The 20,615-nt window shown below is 44.4% G+C and overlaps 6 protein-coding genes across 6 annotated transcripts; 4 read left to right on the top strand and 2 right to left on the bottom strand.

Annotated features, from left to right (window-relative positions):
- Nucleotides 1–465: 465 nt before the first annotated feature.
- Nucleotides 466–1,824, top strand: F4817DRAFT_367660 (FAD dependent oxidoreductase; the record flags this gene model as incomplete). Its single annotated transcript, XM_049307156.1, has 2 exons — nucleotides 466–681; nucleotides 743–1,824. 2 exons carry the CDS (start codon nucleotides 466–468, stop codon nucleotides 1,817–1,819), a joined length of 1,293 nt encoding a protein of 430 aa, XP_049156115.1. The 3' UTR covers nucleotides 1,820–1,824.
- A 1,029-nt stretch (nucleotides 1,825–2,853) lies between these two features.
- Nucleotides 2,854–5,124, top strand: F4817DRAFT_346787 (putative allantoate permease). Its single transcript, XM_049304466.1, has 3 exons — nucleotides 2,854–3,778; nucleotides 3,843–4,268; nucleotides 4,330–5,124. The coding sequence occupies exons 1-3, from the start codon at nucleotides 3,274–3,276 to the stop codon at nucleotides 4,953–4,955; spliced, it is 1,557 nt and encodes a 518-aa protein (XP_049156114.1). The 5' UTR covers nucleotides 2,854–3,273; the 3' UTR covers nucleotides 4,956–5,124.
- A 2,312-nt stretch (nucleotides 5,125–7,436) lies between these two features.
- On the bottom strand, nucleotides 7,437–10,406 carry F4817DRAFT_219893 (fungal-specific transcription factor domain-containing protein). The gene is made up of 4 exons (XM_049298800.1): nucleotides 9,825–10,406; nucleotides 8,937–9,751; nucleotides 7,950–8,879; nucleotides 7,437–7,871 (listed from the first exon to the last, which is right to left on the bottom strand). The coding sequence occupies exons 1-4, from the start codon at nucleotides 9,934–9,936 to the stop codon at nucleotides 7,641–7,643; spliced, it is 2,088 nt and encodes a 695-aa protein (XP_049156113.1). The 5' UTR covers nucleotides 9,937–10,406; the 3' UTR covers nucleotides 7,437–7,640.
- A 2,797-nt stretch (nucleotides 10,407–13,203) lies between these two features.
- On the top strand, nucleotides 13,204–13,964 carry F4817DRAFT_318851 (uncharacterized protein; the record flags this gene model as incomplete). The annotated part of the gene is made up of 2 exons (XM_049300979.1): nucleotides 13,204–13,532; nucleotides 13,589–13,964. The coding sequence occupies 2 exons, from the start codon at nucleotides 13,204–13,206 to the stop codon at nucleotides 13,962–13,964; spliced, it is 705 nt and encodes a 234-aa protein (XP_049156112.1).
- Nucleotides 13,965–16,255: 2,291 nt separating this feature from the next.
- On the top strand, nucleotides 16,256–19,662 carry F4817DRAFT_346775 (TRP-domain-containing protein). The gene is made up of 5 exons (XM_049304465.1): nucleotides 16,256–17,413; nucleotides 17,517–17,930; nucleotides 18,005–18,259; nucleotides 18,350–19,115; nucleotides 19,171–19,662. Exons 1-5 carry the CDS (start codon nucleotides 16,672–16,674, stop codon nucleotides 19,202–19,204), a joined length of 2,211 nt encoding a protein of 736 aa, XP_049156111.1. The 5' UTR covers nucleotides 16,256–16,671; the 3' UTR covers nucleotides 19,205–19,662.
- Nucleotides 19,663–20,054: 392 nt separating this feature from the next.
- Nucleotides 20,055–20,588, bottom strand: F4817DRAFT_318849 (uncharacterized protein; the record flags this gene model as incomplete). Its single annotated transcript, XM_049300978.1, has 1 exon — nucleotides 20,055–20,588. The coding sequence occupies one exon, from the start codon at nucleotides 20,586–20,588 to the stop codon at nucleotides 20,055–20,057; it is 534 nt and encodes a 177-aa protein (XP_049156110.1).
- Between the last annotated feature and the right edge of the window lie 27 nt (nucleotides 20,589–20,615).

Genomic DNA, 20,615 nt, shown 5'->3' with positions numbered 1-20,615 from the left:
CCCTAGCCGGCATTCCCTAGTAATCCCCATTCACCTATCCTATCTTGCCTAACTGGTCATGGTAACCCTCCATCGTGTAGTCTTGTGTCGCCTAGCCTCCCCGTGTCCTTGTCTCCCTGTCTTCTTAGCAGTTTCGCCTACACCTGCTTACCATAACACGCCTAAACGTAGATTTAAAGGGAATTTAGAAGAATTTAGAGGGAGAACAAATTTCCTATCCTCCGCCTTACCCACTATCATAGAGTCTAAAGGCGTCTCCTTGTCACGTCAAGTCGCGGCAGAATTGTCTATCGTGCGACTTATTCTTGTGGATCGGCACACCCCGTTTCCACTCGATAACGACGAGAAGCATTATAAAAACGAGGCCGATGTCCACAACGTAGTAGTATTACATGAAGCTTTCGTAGTTGTAAACTTTCCAAACATCACGATTTCTTTGCGAGCACCTACTTGCTCTTCGTCACAATGACTACACAAGATTCCCCGAAGCCGTCCGTGTTGATCGTTGGTGGAGGTTGTTTTGGCCTCGCTACCGCGTACACTCTTGCTTCTTCTGGTTATACAAAAGTTACAGTTCTGGAAAAAGATGATGTGATGCCGAGTCGTTTCTCTGCTGGCAACGACCTCAACAAAGTCATCCGCGCTGAATATGCTGATATTTTCTACACGGATCTCGCTGTAGTAAGTTGACGAACATCAACGTGCCCCCCCTAGTTCTCTAGTAACCCACTAACCATCGTAGAAAGCCATCCGCAAATGGCAGAGTGACCCGTTGTACAAACCTCATTTTCGCCAGACTGGTTTCTTAAATGTGACTTCAGAAAGCGCCCCGCAAGCAACCAAGGATGTGGTTACGAACTACCTTACTTCAATCAGGGAGCATCCGGCATTTGAGGGACAAGTTTCAACCGTTCATGGCGCAGAAGAGATAAAGAAGGTTGCACCCGCGTTCACCGGTCCCACGGCAGGATGGTCAGGCTACTTTAACAAAATGGCCGGATATGCTCATTCGGCAGACGCATCAAAAGCTGTTTATGATGCCTGTATTAAGTTGGGCGTCAATTTCGTCCTTGGTAGAGACAATGGAGAAGTGACTCAACTAGTTTATGACGCCATATCATCTAGAAGGGTGTGTGTCGGGGTTAAGACGCGTGGGAACCAGATATACCATGCAGAAAAGGTCATACTGGCTTTAGGTGCTGACGTTCCGGGTTTGATTCCTCAGTTAGGGCCACAGGTTACTGGTCGTTGCTGGGGCGTCGTGCACATCCAACTAACGCCTGAAGAGGCCTCACCTCTCAGGGGCATACCTGTCACTAATGTTCGGGACCTTGCCTTTTTCTTCGAGCCTGACAAAGCCACCAACAAGCTCAAATTCTGCCATATGGGGGGTGGCTTTACTAACTTTGCCTTGACCAAAAATGGATTATCACTTCCTTACGAGAAACTAGAGGATTCCCAATTCATCCCATTGGATGACGAGGCCTACATTCGTAAACTGCTCCAGGAGGTGTTTCCCCAATTTGCAAACCGCCCACTAATCGACAAACACCTGTGCTGGTTTGCAGATACGATAGACTCTGACTACATCATTGATTTTGTCCCTGACACTAATTCCTCGCTTGTTGTCCTCTCTGGAGACTCAGGTCACGGGTTCAAGATGCTTCCAATCTTTGGAGAGTTCGTCAAGGAAATTTTGGAACGCGGGTCGCAAAATATTGCGAAGTGGCAGTGGAAAGATGATACCAAACTCAAATCGACAGGGACGTGGCGTGGTGACACGGCCACGCAAGAATTGTCAGAGATACCACGTGCATAGCTACACAACATATGTATGATGAGAAGGGCTACATGATTATGTCAACCCCCTTTACCAATTAGATAGGCCTAGCAGTTGTCAGTTAGCACAATACATATTCCTCCATGTAGCCAGGCCCACGAGAATACCCAGGAAACTCAGATCCCGACGTTCCCGAGCTTGCCCGAGCCTATCCGGACATGATAATAGTTACATAGGTAACTACTAGAATCCTTTGGCCATCCCTAGGCCACTGAAACATTTAGGAACAAGGAGTTACATTGGTGGTTTAGTCCTGAATGGGCTCGTAGTTCTTCGTGTAATAGCATATTTGTGACCCTAATTCAAACTCATATTTGACAATAGCTAGCCGTATCGAATACCTACCTTAGGTACTCTTTAATGACATATCGTGATATTTATTTCGCGATGCTTATATTCTGGTGTTCAGATCGTAGTTTTCAAAACGGCATCTGTACCATTTGCGACTAAAAGTATTGTAGCACTCATTCATAGCACAAGACTCATATCGTGCGAGCATAAAATCCTATATTCTTTGTTGGTAAGATAGCTAAACTACTTAAATAGCACGTAATTGATGATAGCGCCATACTGATACTGAAGCTGACCACATCACATCAAACGACCAGCCAATAAGCGCTTACAAGGCAACATAGCCGCAGCAATAGGACCCAGAGAGTCGGTAACAGTCATGGCACAATTGACGGACTGGGGTTCATCAAACTGATATCGTGCTCGACGGCATACATATGTCGCTTAGATCTGCAGATATTAGACTAGATAATTACTTACATCAGATCCTAGCATGCGGCCGCTTCTCTCTCCCACAAAGCCGTCTAGGAATTTCTATTGGTCAGAATCGTATCTCGAACTGTTAGGTAAGAATATATCGGAGTTGTCCAGAGCTCCCCGCTACGTCAACTCCTTTTGGACGGAGTTTTCTCCACAGTACGCAGCCAATACTGTCGACACCCCTGGCTCGGGCAAATGAAAATGAGGCATTGCACGGTCCTAAGACCGGGTTCCTGTTATCAGGACGTTACATGCCGAATCTAGGCGCTGCCACCCATTCGTCGCCTCGAGCTTCTCTCAGAACCGAATCGTACTAGGTATTTCGGCCTACGCTGGGAAGCTCGGACCATGGAGGGTTTACTATGGTATAGATGCGTGATGCTGAACTCTGTGATGGTTCTAGCGCGTGTAAAACATTGGCAGGCAATGGCGTCTCGGATATCATGGGCTAAGAAGGGATTGCGCTGGGGGAAAAGGTAATAGTTACGATTATACGATTACGACTGCCGCTATCATTCCGATTCATATTGCAAGCCATAAGTCTAACAGTCGCTCCCCCAGATCTTCTAGGATATTGTAGCAGACTGTCTCGACGCGTCATTAAACTAAACCTCCAACAGTAGAAATCCACCGTTAGAGCCCGCGGTTTACAAACGCATATCATGGACCATTATAACGAGAGAAATATCGACCAGAAGGAGACTGTGCTTGCTGAAACCGAGGCTGGAGGCCATGTAGTCGGCGACCTGGTGGGACTGGGACGCGACGCCGACGTCGCCGCTCAGTTTCTCGCCTCCCTGGACCCATCCATCGTCAACGAGCCGATCACCAAAGAAGAAGCTCGACGCGTACTTTGGAAAATCGATCTGATCATTCTGCCTCTGCTTGCTCTTTCAGTAATCATATCGGCGGTAGACAAAGTTATAATCTCCAATGCGGCGATCTATGGCATGCGCGAGGATACCCATCTGGTCGGTGACCAATTCTCCTGGGTCGGGTCTATTTTCTACTTTGGCTTCTTAATCGCAGAATGGCCTGGTAACGTCCTGATCCAAAGACTTCCAATTCGGTCGTTCTATGCCATAACGGTCCTTATGTGGGCGGCTCTTACTTTTGCTACCGGTGGAACGAACAACTTCGCGAGTCTAGCATCCGTTCGCTTTCTGAGTCAGTCGTCCCATGATCCTTAATGAACCCGTGGGGAAGTATCCAAAGCTAATGATGATATTAGTGGGCATTTTCGAGGCTGTGGTCTTCCCCGTCTGTACCTTAGTTTCGGCCATGTGGTGGACCATCGACGAGCAACCAATTAGGATCGCCATCTGGTACAATACCTTGTCCTCCGTCGTCACAGGGCTATTCTCGTATGGCGTCGGCCATAGCAACTCCAGTGTCGCCCCGTGGCGACTGCTTTTCTATATTCTCGGGGGTATCACTACCGTCTGGGCGGTGATCCTCTACGCGTTCCTACCAAGCTCGCCAGTCGAGGCCTGGTGGTTGACGGATCGACAGAAGTATGTCTGTCTGGAACGGGTCCGCAAAAGTAATACCGGAATCGAAGACAAGAAGATTAAATGGTATCAGGTTAAGGAATGCTTGATGGAACCCAGAGCTTGGCTGATCTCCATATTTGCGTGTGCTATCAATATCCCAAATGGTAGAAAATGAACCCGCCCCTAATCCACTGGATGGCCATACTGACATGGATCTTTCTGCAGGCGGCCTGGTCACGTTTGCGGCCATAATCGTCAATAGTATGGGTTTCAGTCCCCTAGACACCACCCTCTTAGGAATGCCAACCGGTGTCATCGCTACGGCTTGGTCTATAATCCTGAACGTTATCGCAAGTCGTCTACCTGGTTGGCGGTGCGTCCTCATCGTATTCGCCATATTGTTTCCCATGGCTACAGCGATATTGATGTGGAAGCTCCCTTCGGATAACAAGCTTAGTCTCCTGGGTGCCTACTATGCCTTCTATTCGTACTGGGCGCCTTACACCATGTGCACTTCTCTTCCCATGGCTAATACATCAGGGCACACTAAGAAGGTCACGCTAAATGCAATGTTTTTCTTAGGCTACTGTGTAGGGAACATCCTAGGCCCCCAAGTATTCCGCGCCGATGACGCTCCGGAATATCACAAAGGGTATATTGGACTCCTAATATCGCTCATCGTTGGTGCTGTGACTATTGCAGCTTATGGTTTTACGTGCTATTGGGACAACGCCAAACGTGACAAGCTGCAAGGAGGGGCCCCGGTACCCCAGACAGAAGAAGAGAAATCACGAGAAGCCTTTTCTGATATGACGGACAAGGAGAAGCTCAATTTCAGATATACTTACTGATCAGGTTTCGACTAGTGGTGAGGTACATCTTCCTACGCTTGGACTAACTTCTATTGTCAAATGTCGGAAGAGTTTTACGACGTACTGAGGAAGTTACATAATTATTATCTACATTTAATATATGTGCTACATATGCAATCCACCAGTATTCTTGAGTCACGGAGAAACCCACTAGTAGAGTCGTTACGACAGGCGATCCTGGATAGGATGGTCTTTGTCTAGTGTACGTGCCCGGGGCAACATCAGGGGTTCCGGAGGTGCTAAGCTAATACCCAGGAAGGGAGGGATTCGTCGTCGTCTGGTCCAGAAGCCGCGCGACAGTGCCGGAAGTGTATCAGAGATCCTCACGGGGTGGGTCCAGGCAGGCTTTACGTACCAGAAAATAGGATATCAGGATTTAGTGGGCTGTTCTATCGGCGATACTGACAATTCTTCGGAATCCCTATAACGTTATCCTATGGATCTCATGGTATGTTTTCTTTAAAGCAACTCTTGGCGGTGGATCTGATGAGATAATTACAAGTGCCGTCCTACAACCTACAACTTGTGCCGTTTGACAAGGAAGTGAAAATACACATCTCCAAGACTTGCCGCATAGTCCCGCATAGGGAATGATAATGAATAGCGAGGCTTTTGATTCGCCGGTTTAGTAGGTAGTAATCTAGTACATTGTCAACAATGTCTACTATGTAAGAATACTCTTAGTCTCTTAGGCCCTGATGATATGTGATGGTTAGAATGATGTTGTAACTATTGTAAAAGATTCTTGTACTTTACTTGCCTACTTCTAACTGGTGGAAATCTTATATATGCAGTTATGCAATTGCACCTACCTACAGCCCCTTAGGCTATGTATTATCTCGAACTAAAGCAGTAGGGGTTGTCCGTCATCTACTAATAGGAAGCACTAATGCACGGGTTATTCCGCACACTATGAGCTCGCTTCGACCTTCAATTGCGGTACAGTTACTGTGACAATGTGGATCCCAATCCCACGATGTGATGAAGTACATAATTAGGAACAAGTCCGCTCTCATGATTTATCGGCTTGACCTTCAGTTTCTTATTCCCGGGAGTCGGGAGAAAGTTAAATGGGGCTAGTTTGTATCAGCATCTTTGGACTTTTTGATTTTCTTGAGGTGATGTGGCATCCAACTTGTTCGACAAAAAGCTCCTAAATCCGATACCTGGTGGATCTTAATGATCACCATAAACCCCATACTTATATTCTTAGGAGGTACCTAACTCATATTTATTATTGCCCTCGCTCTTCAATTCCTGTTCTTGTCTTAAAGCTATCATTCCGAAGTGTGCGGTTCGTCTCAACTTCTCATGGTAGATATGAATTTGACTACCATTAAGAGTGCCTAATATATCCTAGAAGGCTGCATGTTGCATTGATAAACACATTCATCGTACGTGGGTTTTATCGAGTAGGTATATCGCAATATCGCAATATCGCACACCCTCTGCAAAGTTACCAACTAATCAGAGGGATTTAATGGAAAAGCTAAAACTCAGTTGTGTCGCTATTGCGGCTTTCCAGAGAGTTGGCACTTTCAAGTCGAGGGGTACTTCCAATGCCTAGCTTCGATTCAACGAGGAACTGGCTTGTAAGATGTCTGCGGATGTCGTAGCTAGGAAAGACGAGTAAGCGGTTACTCCGATAGTAAGGATGGGCCGTGCTGTTGATTGCCAGTGCATATCGTGAACGGCTCGAGTTTCGACCTTGGCTAACATCAAGGCGATCTAAGCGGCTGCGCTAATGACCGGTCCTAACTAGCACGAGGCAATCGTCGGAGATATAGCTGTCCCAATGCCATACATGGAAACGCAACACCAGGGCTGGGCTTGATGAGCCAAAACTTCAGTTCTTCTAGACAGAACACTGCATGGTTTCAACTCTGAGGAGATACTCAGCGGAATTGCTCGGGCGTGAAATCACCGGGATCGAGGCGCTTGGACTGGAACCTTTCTAAGATATGGCGGACAGATGCTAGGGGGTGGCCTACTATGTGGGAAACCGATAAAGGTTCCAGCCTGGTAATCGCAGACACCCCACGTCCTTCGATTGGCGATTAGTCCGTTATCAGCAACCCGAAGCACGTTACCGGATCCTTTGCCATCACCGATGATCAGCTTAGGCTCGCTCTCGAACCGGTATCTCAGCGTATTAGGAATCCTAATCGTGTCGGCTTTCGCAGTTTCGCTCATCGTATCTGGACTTTAGATATGTCGCGAAGGAATAGGGACACCCCGCATTCTCTAACCTAGGCTCGATGAGTAGTAGAAACATGGATTCGAAGAGGACCTAGAGAGGTAGATATATCATACAGTTAACATCACCATGGCTAACAGGTAACTGAAATTTGGATTTCCTCCCGAAATACAAATAACTTTCTACCCGCAAATGGGTTTTATTGAGCTAAGTATATCACCCTTAATCTTGACCAAGACAATTATCTCGGCCTGCCAGCCGATAAACCCGCTTTTATATCTGCCTCGAGTTAGCTAACCGAAATGTTTAGGTCGCTAAAAATCAATGGATAAATTGGCGGGCCAAAGGAAAAACAAGCCAGTATAAACCCATCCCATGCCATGCCGAAGTCGTACGGCGAAATTCCAAACTATTCCATCATTTCAGCGGCGACATAAACCCTTTAAATTTCCGCATAAATCACACAATTATGTAAGGCTCAGTAATGATGAGCCTCCCAGCATAGAAATCGCACGCTCCCAAGGATATCGTGTTCGCTGCCTACGACTCGTAGGCGATGTGGGACCACGATCCTTACCAACATAACTCCTGACAGAATCACTAGGTGATACGAAAAGTATCTTTCGCGGGTTTTCGTCGCATCCTAGGTCACGTTGGCGCCAGACCATCTGAATGACTGTAAGCGCTGGTGGTAGGCTCTAAATAAATGTTAACAGACAACCTCGTTGGTACTTGAAGGGGATATCGGGCCACAATTAGGCAGTATATCAACTTACTCCGAATTTCTCTTCACTTAGAAACTTGTCGAATATCTCCATCACTTGCAGGCGGTCATCATCAGTAGAGGCCATGCATCCAGCCACAAATACTGGCCAAATAGGGAGGGCGGCAGTAATAGGTCCTGTCTCGCAGATGTTTTTGACATAGGAAAGGATTTTCTGGATGATGACAGAACGACTCTTTCGGCATCGCGGAACAATATGAGGGAGATGGGTAGCGCAGGTTTCGTCAAGGAAAAGAAGTGCAGCTAGCCTGTTCGAGTCTGCTGTCATCGTAATAAATTCTAACTTGAGTCGGAGTTTTTCAGGTTCGAGCCGAGCATCACAATCCATACCAGCCGCCAAAACTTGGTGGATGTTTTCCGGCGGCACCTGTGTAAGGGTATCAAGCTTGGACTGAATTTCAATCACCCTACGTTCCAATGCTTCCGTATCGGCATCTTGGTGGTTTGACTCATCGGAGTTCTGAGCATCACGCAGGTCGCATATGTCGTTAATAATAAGAAGCAGGCGGTTACTAAACCCTTGATGGGTATCAATTTTGTCCAGCTCATCGTTAAAGCTAGGACCTACGAGGCGGAAACCTAGCTGTGTCGTGGACTCCCCATTTCCATAACTGGACGACATAGTTTGTGACGCTGCATTATGGGGCACTTCCACGCCCGCGTAATTCGTGTTGTTGCACCCCTTATGTGTAGTTGCCGGACTTCCTAGGAGCCTCGATAGGATATGTTTATATGATGGTATCACATCATCAACGTGGAGGGTGCTTTTGGCCATAATTAAGTGATACATTAGGTATTGCTGGCTGAAGTGCAGTATCCCTTCGTAATCGGCGGAACGGATATTTTGTTCCAGACAGACATCCAAGAGTCCGAATATGCCTACAAGGTGACTGATCCAAGTTGATTTGCAATTGTCGCTAATCTGGCAATTATCATTTATGAGCTACAGCCACAAAGTCAGAATAGGAAGAAGACTCACATCATACCAACATAGCATAACAACAGATACGAGGGCCTCAAGACATTTGGCTGTATCGATATGGTCGCTTTCCAGGAGACGTTTAACGTCCACCAGCACCCGGTGACGATGCACCAAAGCTCTACGATGAAATTTAGGATCTTTTGCCGCCATTTTGATGGCACTCACTGCTAACATAGCAGAAAACACAGTACTAGAATGTGATGCCATTGGAACAATATGATAACGAAATGGGTTATGGTGCCGGGCATCAACCAGGGAAGCGTTAGCGCAGACGACTTCAGTATAATACCGGGGTATAAACTCATCGAATCTGGCTAGTTGATGCGTGAAACTAATGCTTCTTCCGACGGGTGTTGCCAACTTCCAGGGGAATGTGCGGGATCCGCCGCAATATTGAACTAAATGAGGCTTATAGTGTTCTTCAACGCTAGCTTGAGCTACTAACAACTGGTCAATACTATCGTCTTCCTCTGCATGGTCATCCTCAAGTAGAGCTATATCAGTAAGAATGTCTCTGAAACCTTGCGAATTCCAGTACAATTGGATATCCCTCGAGAAGGTGTTCAAGAAGTACACAACGCCTTTAGATCTAGCGCGATACTTTGCCGAGCCTGGCGATTCTTCAAAACGTCCCTCCAAAAGTGCTGTAGGCGTGCATGCGTCTCGGGTGGCATCTTTCTGTTTTGGGCGCCATACTCCCTGGCGACCGTGACGAATGCCACGAGCGACCGAATCTTCAAGCCACTGGAGGCGAATACCATAGTGGCAAGTTAGATTCGTCTTTTGGCATCTCCGGCAACGCGGTCTAGCTTCTGTACTCGGCTACGGCTTAGCCCTTACAAAAACAGGCATAGTTTCTCAAGTGGGTTAGTTTAGTAGACGTACCATCGCATTTAACGCTTCGATCTCGACAGGCCCAACAGCCTGTTCGGGTTCGAGGGGTTCGAGTTGTTGAAGGAGAAGATTGCGAGGATTTCGAGGGGTTGGAACTAGGCATTTTGGGTCGTAGATGGTATATTTCTTGTTTCCATCAATAAACGCATCTTAGAGGGCTTGTTGTCGGTGTTAAACAAGTAAGAACTTGGGGTGAGAGGGACGCACGGAGGCCTTGGGTGATAGGACGGCTTATCTTTACCACTTTTACCATTTTTACTGCACCCAGAGTCTCCGACTCCCCGATTCCGCAACTCCTGTATCGTGTGGGCCTGAGCGAGAGAAGAGACCCAACAACTGTGGTCCATTAAGATAAAGTCGCCAATAAGGCTAAGCCAATCTGTCAAAATGCTTTCTTCCCCGCACTTTTCACGCATCTAAGATTAATGCAGCTAGGGATGGTCTTGGCAAATGACAAATTTTGACAGCTGAAAGTTGAGACAAAAGACTAGAAAAGAAGAGTATTTTGAGGTTGTTACCTAAAATTTAAAGTGCCTTCGATACCTGTGTAACACATCTTAATATACACTTTACAACGTACGTCGCACTTTCTTTACTAGCCTAATACCTTCTATATTCTATCTCAAGTATTCAATGAGGTAAGGAAAGATCCTTGTCTTAATAAAAAGGTACATATGCCATACATACTAACATGCGCACAATGCATTGTTATGTAACATTAGCGTTAATATATAAAACCTTAAAACCGTATTAATACCGTATATTTACAGTTTAATTATTTAAATAATTATACTTTTTAATATAAAAAAAAAACGGTAATTAAATTTATTAACGGTATTATTTTATAACGGTATTTTTAAAGTTAAACGTTTTTTTAATTAACGGTTTTTTTTTTATAAATGGTTTTTTTAAATTAACGGTTTTTTTTCGGTTTTAATATAATCCGGGAAAATATAATAAATAAATAAAAAAAATATAAAATATATTATTTATTATACGTATTTCGTACTTGTTTTTTAATATAACTTAATACGTATAATAATATATTTAAATAAATAAATATTATTTTACATTTAAACGTGTTATAATTACGGTTACGGTTACGGTTATAAAGTTATTATTTAAATATATTATTACATATATATTTATAAATACGTATAATTAGTAATTATTTAAATATATAAAGTAATAATTATAACTTTTTTATTTAAATATTATATTTTTTTAAATTATATTAAAACCGTTAATTTAAAAAAACTATTCGTAAAAATATAAACCGTTTAAATAACCAATTAAAAATATACCAATTATATATATAATAAAAGTTATAATAAAATAATTATGCATTTAAATAATATTAAAGCTTTAAACGGTAAATTTACGGTTTAATCCTTATTTATTATAAAAGTACGGTACTTAAGCCTCATATCTTAACGCTAATGAAGTCTCAAATGACCAAAAACATCAAATAATATCAAATAATCTCTCATGCAAGTTAAAGCAGGCTGCGACGCATACATTAACGAATATAGGCCAATGCGGCATCTTGCCGGTCCTTTATCGGCCCTTCAATTCATTAAATTTCGATTGTTAAAATAAGGTTAAGATCGAGGAATTATAGATCAATTAAGATCTCTGCTATTTATTATGTCAACATTTATTATATCGCCTTTTTGAAGCCTGGTCCAAACCAAAGACTCCAGATGCCGTAAAATTCACAAGGCAGGATCTATCTTCTTGGTGGCTTATATCCCATATTGCGTCATTTATGGTTTGCCGGCAGTATGCGTCCCACTGCGCAGTCACATTTGCAGATTGCTATGGGTCGAGATACTGCTGTATCGGAATGCATAGACTTTCACCTTTTTCACATTAATCTTTCCTGGTTGAACCTTTTAATTGCTTTTTCCTGGTTTCTCGCGTCTGCAATTCAACAGCAGCATAATGCTTCCTCCTAATTGACCACGCATTCTCAACGATCTGCGGCAATAAGAGCTCAATACCATACCGCGAACCAATCACTAATTATCGTATAGACAATCAATGGGCGGGGCTTCATGAAAACGCCTCCCGTGTATATAGGCTTGCAATCTCCTCGTAAGGTAGTATTGACCCCATTAACAGCAGAACGGGCATGCAAATACCGAGTTCATAGACGCGTAACTGGAAGTGTTTGTAGGTACCAATATATGTCGATTCAAGCAAGCACAGGGTACCTATATACGTCTTCCCTTTCATATACTCATTAAAAGGTCGGTAGGCTTAGTTGATTTACTTAATAAGGTTGAGGAAACTTTAATGGCCTACATAGGTACCTACCTAGGTATATAAATATTGAAATATCAATGTAGAATATGTAAGCTTATAACTAACGACCTATATTCTTATAATCTACAAATATAAACGTGAGACAGAAACAGAGATATAAACATAAAACCCCAACTAATTATAAGAAGCAATTAACTAAGCTTATATATTCAGATGATACCTGGGAAGTATTCAGGTACTGGCAAGACTGAAAGTATGAACTTAGCCTTTGGTTTGTGATAAGTTATAGTAGATACAATATAAAGATGTTACTCAATTATATATGCCCCGGCCAGTACAAGTTATCTACCTATGATCTGCTAGGTAACCACGAAAATTGTCACGTAGAAGATGCCATCTTATCACGGATGATTCACGCGCGTGGCAATTCTACCTTTGACTACTCGACAATATACACTGATCAGATATCCATAGAAACATTTAAACTTGACAAGATAGCATACTAGTACAACAGGTCTGAAGCGTAGTCCTTGCGATTATACTTCTCTGCTTGGTAGATTTCGCCATAGGCTAGGTATCTAAAATACTAAAACTCCTATATAATATTCACAGATTAAAAGGAATGTCAAATAAAGTACCTATCCATTAACATTCACTCGTAATCCCTAGGAATTTTCTCCCTTCGTAATGATTAAGGAGCGAATTAGACATGCTCATGCAATCGTGAGTGTAGATTAAATAAAATAATGACTCCGTTGCCTAGGTACACAACTGTGAAACTATGATTCGCGAGGATATGTCATGATCCCTCATCTGCCATGCAGAGGTAAAACTTGGGTATCTAGTCAGGATCTCTCATAAGTGTTACACAGGCTTAATCACTAATGAATCAATGAAGTTGAAACATCATCGAGGAGACCAGTCATTAGGTTGTGTTGCCTTTCTAATCGTCCCGCCTATTTAAACATGTCCTGAAGCCCATCAACAGCTTGACTTTATCCCCTTCAACCTACATCTCTTGTCTCTTGCAATACTATCGTAGCCAGTACGCCAGGCACCCAACTTGACGATTGATTAACCCTATTTCTTGCTTCGGATCACAATGGGCAACAATAGCAAGGGTAAATCCAAAGAGCGGGATGACCGTCCAAATCGGGTGGTCATTGAACTAGACGACAAGGGCCGAGTAATGGACACACAATTCGATCCGTATGATTCCAGATATATAGAAAGACTTCTAGCAGAAAATAGAGCCCGTTATTATTCGGGAGATGCCCAAGCTAGCTCAGCTCCGCGGCGCAGTCGAGACCCTGGTCCATACGGCAGTAGCCAAACGGCATACAACACAAGCCTCCAACGACCTGAAGCCGAAGTATCCCCTGAGAGACGTGACCTTCACGATCGAGTAACGGAATGGATGCAAACACCAAGGTGAAAAGAAAAGCAAGCCTCGACTTACTAAGTATTTAGAACTAATAAATTAGTAGCTTTCCTACTTCGGCTACTCCTATGGGGCAGCAGCAGCAGTATGCGTCTTCCTCGAGTGCCACCTCTGGGTATGTCGCAGGATACAGTACCACAGCGGCGTGGCCTACAGACCCAAACACGGTGGCCCCAAGCGATATAGCGAGCTACTACAACAGAAGCGGCTACCCGAGCAGAGCATCCAGCCCCCCGTACAATCCTTCGGACGCCACGAGCCACTATGGGCGTACGGGTCTCGATCCTTCCGCGAGTGAGAGACGGACGCAAAGGGACCGTCAGAATCAGGTGCTCCTGTACGAAGACCCAAGACAGAGCCGTAGGGAGCAAGAAAGAGACAGGAAAAAGGATAGGCGGCGTGGAAAGGAAAGAGCCCATTGAGTGATATTACTGGATATTACGTTCTGGTATGTCTTGGTGCTTTAGGGGCTAACAAGGTGTCAATAGAGGCCACCTCCACGTTATCTGAGCTAGCGGTGATTTTGATTAGCTTTTAGTTGGCTAGTATTAATATCAATAATTACCTAAGGTAATATCAACACGTAAAGGAATGGTTGAAGGCACTTGCTGCGAGGATGTACGCCTTTCCCCCCCTTTTGACTACATCTTTTTTAATCCGCCCAGGACGTCTTGGGCAATAACTAGGCACTGCGGCTAGTTGTTGGCTGTCGATGTATTGGTTTTGACTGTCAGAATATGATCTCTCTAAAGTAATTCGATGGAAACGCATAAGAATCTTTTGGGAACTCCCCACAATACGAATGGCCCTCTTTTCATTTATTCTAGTTTGGTAGTTGTTCTTTAGGGGGCTGCTACCCCTGGTAGTTTTCTCTGCGGCATATACCATTTGTCGATAATTGCAATAACCCCTTCACTTGTATTGCCTTACGAAATGGAGAGTTAAGTATCGGGTTGGGTACCTGGGTATAATAACATAACGTAATGGCGTGTTATAGCTACTTTAAAGGCCCTGTTCGTGGGTATTGGCCATGGTTTAGGAGACGCAAAGGCTAGGTGTTAAGACAAATGGTGAGCTCTTGAATCCGCGGAATACATACAGTACCCCTTTTCATGGACGACTCCAGGACGAGTAATAGGTACTTAGGTAATAAGAGAGATGCATTGGAGGAGTAGTTTAGGTAAAGATAAGGACTCTATAATGGAGAACCCAAGAATTAAGAAATATCATCTTGCTACAATGAATCAACTCTCAACTGGAGGTTACTAACTTCGGACCGCCAATCCGTTATTTGAAGGATATTCGTGTTGCTGCGTATCCCTAATGTTACGTAGATCCCTGGACCATCAAGACATTTAGATAATAGCTCTTAGCTATGTCAGTGGTCTAGTTCAAGTTGGGTTTACGGCTGTTCGTGTTTCAACATAGTTGAGTTCTCATTTCTTAACCACAGCCTCACAAACTAAATCATGCCCACTCCTAAGAGAGTTCGGTTTGAAATATTAATGTAACTTCTTTTCGTTGAAACTTGACAAAAGATCCCTATCTAGAACAATCTGCAGATCGATCTAATATTTTACAAGTCTGTTCTAAACTCAAAACTCTGGGCTTTGGGTATGAAGACGGCACATTCTATCCTGATCATATTAGAGCTCCACCAAAGTTACTGTGACGGTTTCTATTATGGTTCGAGAGATGCTAGTTTGTTTCTACTGTTAGTAGGCTGTGTAAAGAAGTTGACGGAAGTTGAGATAGTGTTCAGACTATAACACTACCGTGGCTGCGTGGCTTTCCCTGCTAAAGGGTTGTTTTAAATCTCTCTTCATCGGGGAAACTCCACAGTTTTTGTCAATCCAATCTGCCAATGGCGGAAACTGGGGATATTGACCCACATTTACAACTTACCTAACCTGACCCATAAATTTAGCTTTTGTTCCTGCGTCTCTTGGGACGGAGTAACTTCTCTCCGACTTATATTTCCAATACATGTAAGCTGATGCTTACATTAGTTATAAAGACATCTAGTTATGAATATAAGATCTATATCTGGTTTAACTTATATGTAGCTTAAGGGTTTTAAAGAGTAACTGCTCTTGCTCGTAAATATTTGCTGATTTCGAAACAATTGGCTGATGCGCAAAAGGATCACTGTCGAAATTACTCCAGGTACGTACTGCTTACTACCCCTACCACGGTAGCCAGGGATAGAACGCTAGATATGCACATCAGTTCGCAAGCGAAAATTCAATGTAGGCTAAGTGTTGTACAACCGTTGACAAGGCGTAAATAAGCATTTTAGTACATTTCTTCAAGGTATATTTAATAGACTACTCCAAAGTTTAAATAGTAATATGTGTTTGGTCTAGCCTATTAAAACAACCTGTCAAGATTTATTTAGTCTTGGCCAATTATGTCTTATACAAGTTCGCAAGATACATATATGAAGATGGATGGCGTTTACGGATCCGTACGAACAGCTGGAACAGGTAGGTCTCGTATTCAAATGGGCAGCTCTTATGTATTTGTACCTGACAAGGTCGCGGGGCTGTGCGACCCACCTTTGTTTGCGACCAGTTTGCACTGCCTCTTTAAGGGAACATGGATCTAGGAACCCGTAGCCAGCCGTAGGTGCCGTTACGCCACTTGTTAGGCGGTAGGCGGTAGAGAAATCACACATTAGGTACCTAACATTAGGTACATTTCAACTGCTACCTCCTAGACCTGATCGAGGGAAACCACCCCCGGCTAGTTGCTTACCAGCGATTTCTTCCACACCACGTTTTCATCACCGTTCACTCGTTTCAGGTGATTGTTTATTTCGTCTGATTCTTTCTACTTTTTATTTTCAACCATCCCCTCCGTCTCCGCCTCCGTCTCCGTCGCCCCGTATTTTGGTGGTGCATTTCACTCGCTTTTCTACTAATCCTTACCGCGACGTCGTGCGATCCGACGTATTTACTGCGATCCGACTGAACCGAAGCGCATCAAATAGGCATTGATCGCACGATTTGCATTGTCTGTTTCCGTGGTCGCATTAGCTAGACTTGATCGAATCATCAGACTTTGGACGAAGAAACCCAATGACAGCTTATTTGGATTCATGAATTCGACTATTTAATAGCGAGGACGATGAGGTTTTCCATAGGATCACCGCTTTTGGCGGTCATCTCATTCGCATCGATCATCCTCCCCGTCACGGCAGAACGAATTCTCCAATCTACCTCTCTTAATATCTGTCAGGAAAACTCTGGATTCACGGCTAGTTTGTTTAGCGTTATTTACAACCCGGCTACCAACAAGGCTTCTGTGAATATATCGGCCATCTCTACTATCGAAGCCAAGGTTGTATTTGATGTTGAAATTACCATCTATGGCTACTCGTTCATGCGCACCATAGTTAAGCCTTGTGACCTTGGTTTGGCTGGATTTTGTCCTATGAATTCAGGAAAAACGTCCGATCCCTTCGACATTGATGTCCCAGGCGCTTCATCTAGCATCCCGTCTATCGCCTACGACTTTCCTGATCTCGATGCTAAGGTTAGGATTTATATCAACGCAACGGACGGTCCTCAAGCTGGTCAAAGTGTTGCTTGCGTCGAGGCAATGGTTTCGAATGGACAAACGGTCAACTTAATCGGGGTTAAATGGGCCTCGGCTATAGTGGCTGGTTTGGCTCTTGCATCGTCTGGATTCCTCTCCGGGTTGGGACATACGAATGCTGCTTCGCACGTCGCTGCAAATGCCTTGTCGTTGATGGGATACTTCCAGTCGCAGGCTATGATTGGCCTTGTTGGAATTCCTCTGCCTCCTGTTGTGCAGGCGTGGACTCAAGATTTCCAATGGAGTATGGGTATCATCGATGTCGCTTTCAGTACGTCAACTCATCATTCTCTATCTAACATGGGTGAACGTAGTTTTGCTCTTATGCAGAAGTTTCAATTATCCTAGAAGTATTTGTTAACATTTAATCTTAGTGCAACACATCTTCACCTGGTATCAGCGCTCAACAGGAGGTACAGCCTCTACGTTGATCACGCAGGCTGATTATTTTTCGACTGTGTCCGTAGAGGTGCAAAAGCGCGCAGTTGATCTCTTCGACCGCGGGACCGCAATGATTCCTCATGGCGTGGTGGAGCACGGTTCCAAGCTTATGAAGCGAGCAAACGTCATGACCTCATATGGGAGTTATATCGTGTACGGCATCCAACGTGTTGCTTTTAAAGCAGACATCGAAACCACGAATCTATTCTTGACAGCAATTGTCTTCTTCTACCTTGTCATGGTAGTAACCACCTTGTGCGTAGTTGCTTTCAAAGGAATATGCGAACTGGCTGCGAAGCAGAAGTGGATGAAGAGCGACACTTTTCTAGAGTTCCGCAATGGCTGGCGTGAGTATCCCTCCAGTTTATACTGCGGTATAGCTTTCTATGCGATCAATGTACTAATTGCTGTATGCTCATAGGTACCGTACTCAAAGGCATCCTCTTCCGAATGGCTCTCATTGGACATCCTCCAGTAACAATCCTTTGCCTCTGGGAATTTACTCAGAATGACTCTCCTGCACTGATGGTCATAGCCGTGTTCTTCCTCCTCCTTGTCAATGCCGTACTAGCTTGGGCAGCTTACAAGGTCGTCCGAATTGCGCATCGTTCAGTCGAGCTCCACAGGAACCCGGCTTATATTTTGTTCTCGGACCCTCAGACACTTAATAAGTGGGGTGAGTAATTCTCTCGTTCTAGATTCTCATGAACGCCATTGTCGTTATAAATACATATTATACCTTCATTACTAACTTGATGTGCTATAGGCTTCCTTTACATTCAATTCCGCGCCTCCGCTTACTACTTCATCATTCCTGTCCTCGGATACACCATCGTGAAGTCTATGTTCATTGCATTTGCCCAGAACTCCGGCATCGTTCAGGCTATCGCATTCCTTCTCATTGAGGCCGCTGCTCTCATTGCATCCGCGGTATTGCGACCTTGGATGGATAAGAAGACCAACTCCTTTAACATTACTATTGCGGTTGTCAACTTCATAAACGCCATCTTCCTCCTTATCTTCACTGATGTGTTTGACCAGCCTGGAATTGTTACAGGTGCCATTGGTGTCGTGCTCTGGATCCTGAACGCGGTTTGCACGCTAATTCTCCTGCTAATGTTAATCATCACTACTGGCATTGTCATCTTCAAGAGCAACCCAGATGGCCGCTACAAGTTTATGTCTGACGATCGTACTTCTTTTATGAAGTCTCAGAGTCAACTCGCTACTTCAACTGAGCTCGATGCTCTAGCAGTGACTGCCCGAGGTGAAAAGCCGGGATATTCATCTGGCCTTGACTTAGATGACGATGGAGACTCCAACCCTCGCGATTCATTATTTCGGGGACAAAGCTCGATAGCTAACTCGACAGCCAACAACTCCCATCACGCTCCTTCCCATTTCGCCGCGCCTCACTCGCCTACCGACCCTATCAACAGAACTGCCAGCCCGTACAACGGGTCGGTGTCTTCAATATCACGTTCGCAGAATAGTTCCAGTCCGGCTGGTTTTAAGCCACCTGCTAGCCCAAGGTAAGAAATTGTTATAACTACTACTTTGAATCATTAGCTTACAATTGGAATCTAGTCCCTGGCAACGTGGAGCTGGCTACGAACACTGACGAGGCTCGTCAAAGCACTAGCAGAAACAAACTATGAAGCCATTGGTATTTCACATATGACCTATTTGGTTTATATGCACATATTGGTATGCTCACAGGCACGGACTTTTTTTTACCTTGAGTTGTGCGGAATGAAATTAAGGATATCCAAAGCAGGTTGCATATGTTTGGCGGATATGCGTTCTTGGAGGAGCAGGGAGCAATGGGAAGAGTTTCTAGCATACATGGCGTTTGGGTAAGGAATGATGCTCATAGCTGGTATTGTGTTGCACAATTTTCAGTTGATTCGTGATATATATTTTGTCCAGACTATTTACTAAATTAATGTTTAGCTATGTGCAGCTCTAAGCATTTTACCTTAAAGGTCTTTGTTTCTATGTTACTTTAGAGACTATTGGAAGGTTTCTCGACCGTATACTTATTATTCAAGGAACAATATATTATTGTCCATCTTTTAATCACTTCTGCCACACCTAACTCACCATCGACAGGATCCTTCACTCCGCCTTCTCACTAAGAGATGGTCAATTTCCTAGATAGATCCAAGTGCATTCACCGTCGATTATATTCTGAGTATTTCGAATCGGATAAATACCCCCGCCTGTAATGCCCCTTAAACACTCTACCCCTATTATTTCTACTGAACCACGGTACTTTGGGGTTCAAGGAACTCATTGAATATAGGCAGATGATGAATAAATGAATGGATTTAGTGTTCCCAGGCATCTCCAATCATAGTATACAGGCAGCTATTCTAAAAACATTTAGGAAAAGATTGTAACCATATGAGCCCCTATTTTAATCCCAGTCAGTTCTCCAATTCAGAATACCCCTTTTTGTTAGCACCCCTTTACTTAATAAACTCCGGGATCTCCTCACGCTTCCCAAAGGACCTCAAGTGCTCGGCCTGGTCTTCGAAGCGAGCAAGCATTTCGTAGGCCTCTCCCTCAGGCGAGTCACGTTTAAGCGTGTAGCGGAATCCTCCTTCCTCTAGGAAATGCTCATCCGGCTCAACTCTCTTGGCCGGGCCGGCGCTCTCCTCGCCACGCGCGTTGATGACGACGAATACCTGAGCACTTTCGACCTCTTTTTTCTTGTTGCTGAGGCATTTGTTACCAGTTTGCTGCTTGACGGCCAAGCCACCGCAGTCTGACTCCTTGTAGATCTTCAGCTGGTCGTCTGAATCGTTGCCGCCGCCGGTCTCTTCGAACTTGGCGGACCGGTACTTGTTCCCCTCGTCGCCGCAGCAGGTTCGAGCAGCGACGTTGCTGCAGGTTTTGCCTACTGTCTTCTTGCAGTCTTTCTTCTGGTAGAGCATGATGTTGTAGTTGGCCATGGCGATGCTCGAGAAGATTGCCGTGAGGAGAAGAGTGCTAAACTGCATTTTTGGGGATTCTTGGTTGCCGAGTAA

This window comes from Daldinia loculata (assembly GCF_022478755.1).
Source record: "Daldinia loculata strain CBS 113971 unplaced genomic scaffold F4817scaffold_51, whole genome shotgun sequence".
Classification (NCBI taxonomy): domain Eukaryota; kingdom Fungi; phylum Ascomycota; class Sordariomycetes; order Xylariales; family Hypoxylaceae; genus Daldinia; species Daldinia loculata.
The sequence above is the reverse complement of the archived record's forward strand: the minus strand, read 5'-3'. Positions and strand labels throughout refer to the sequence as shown.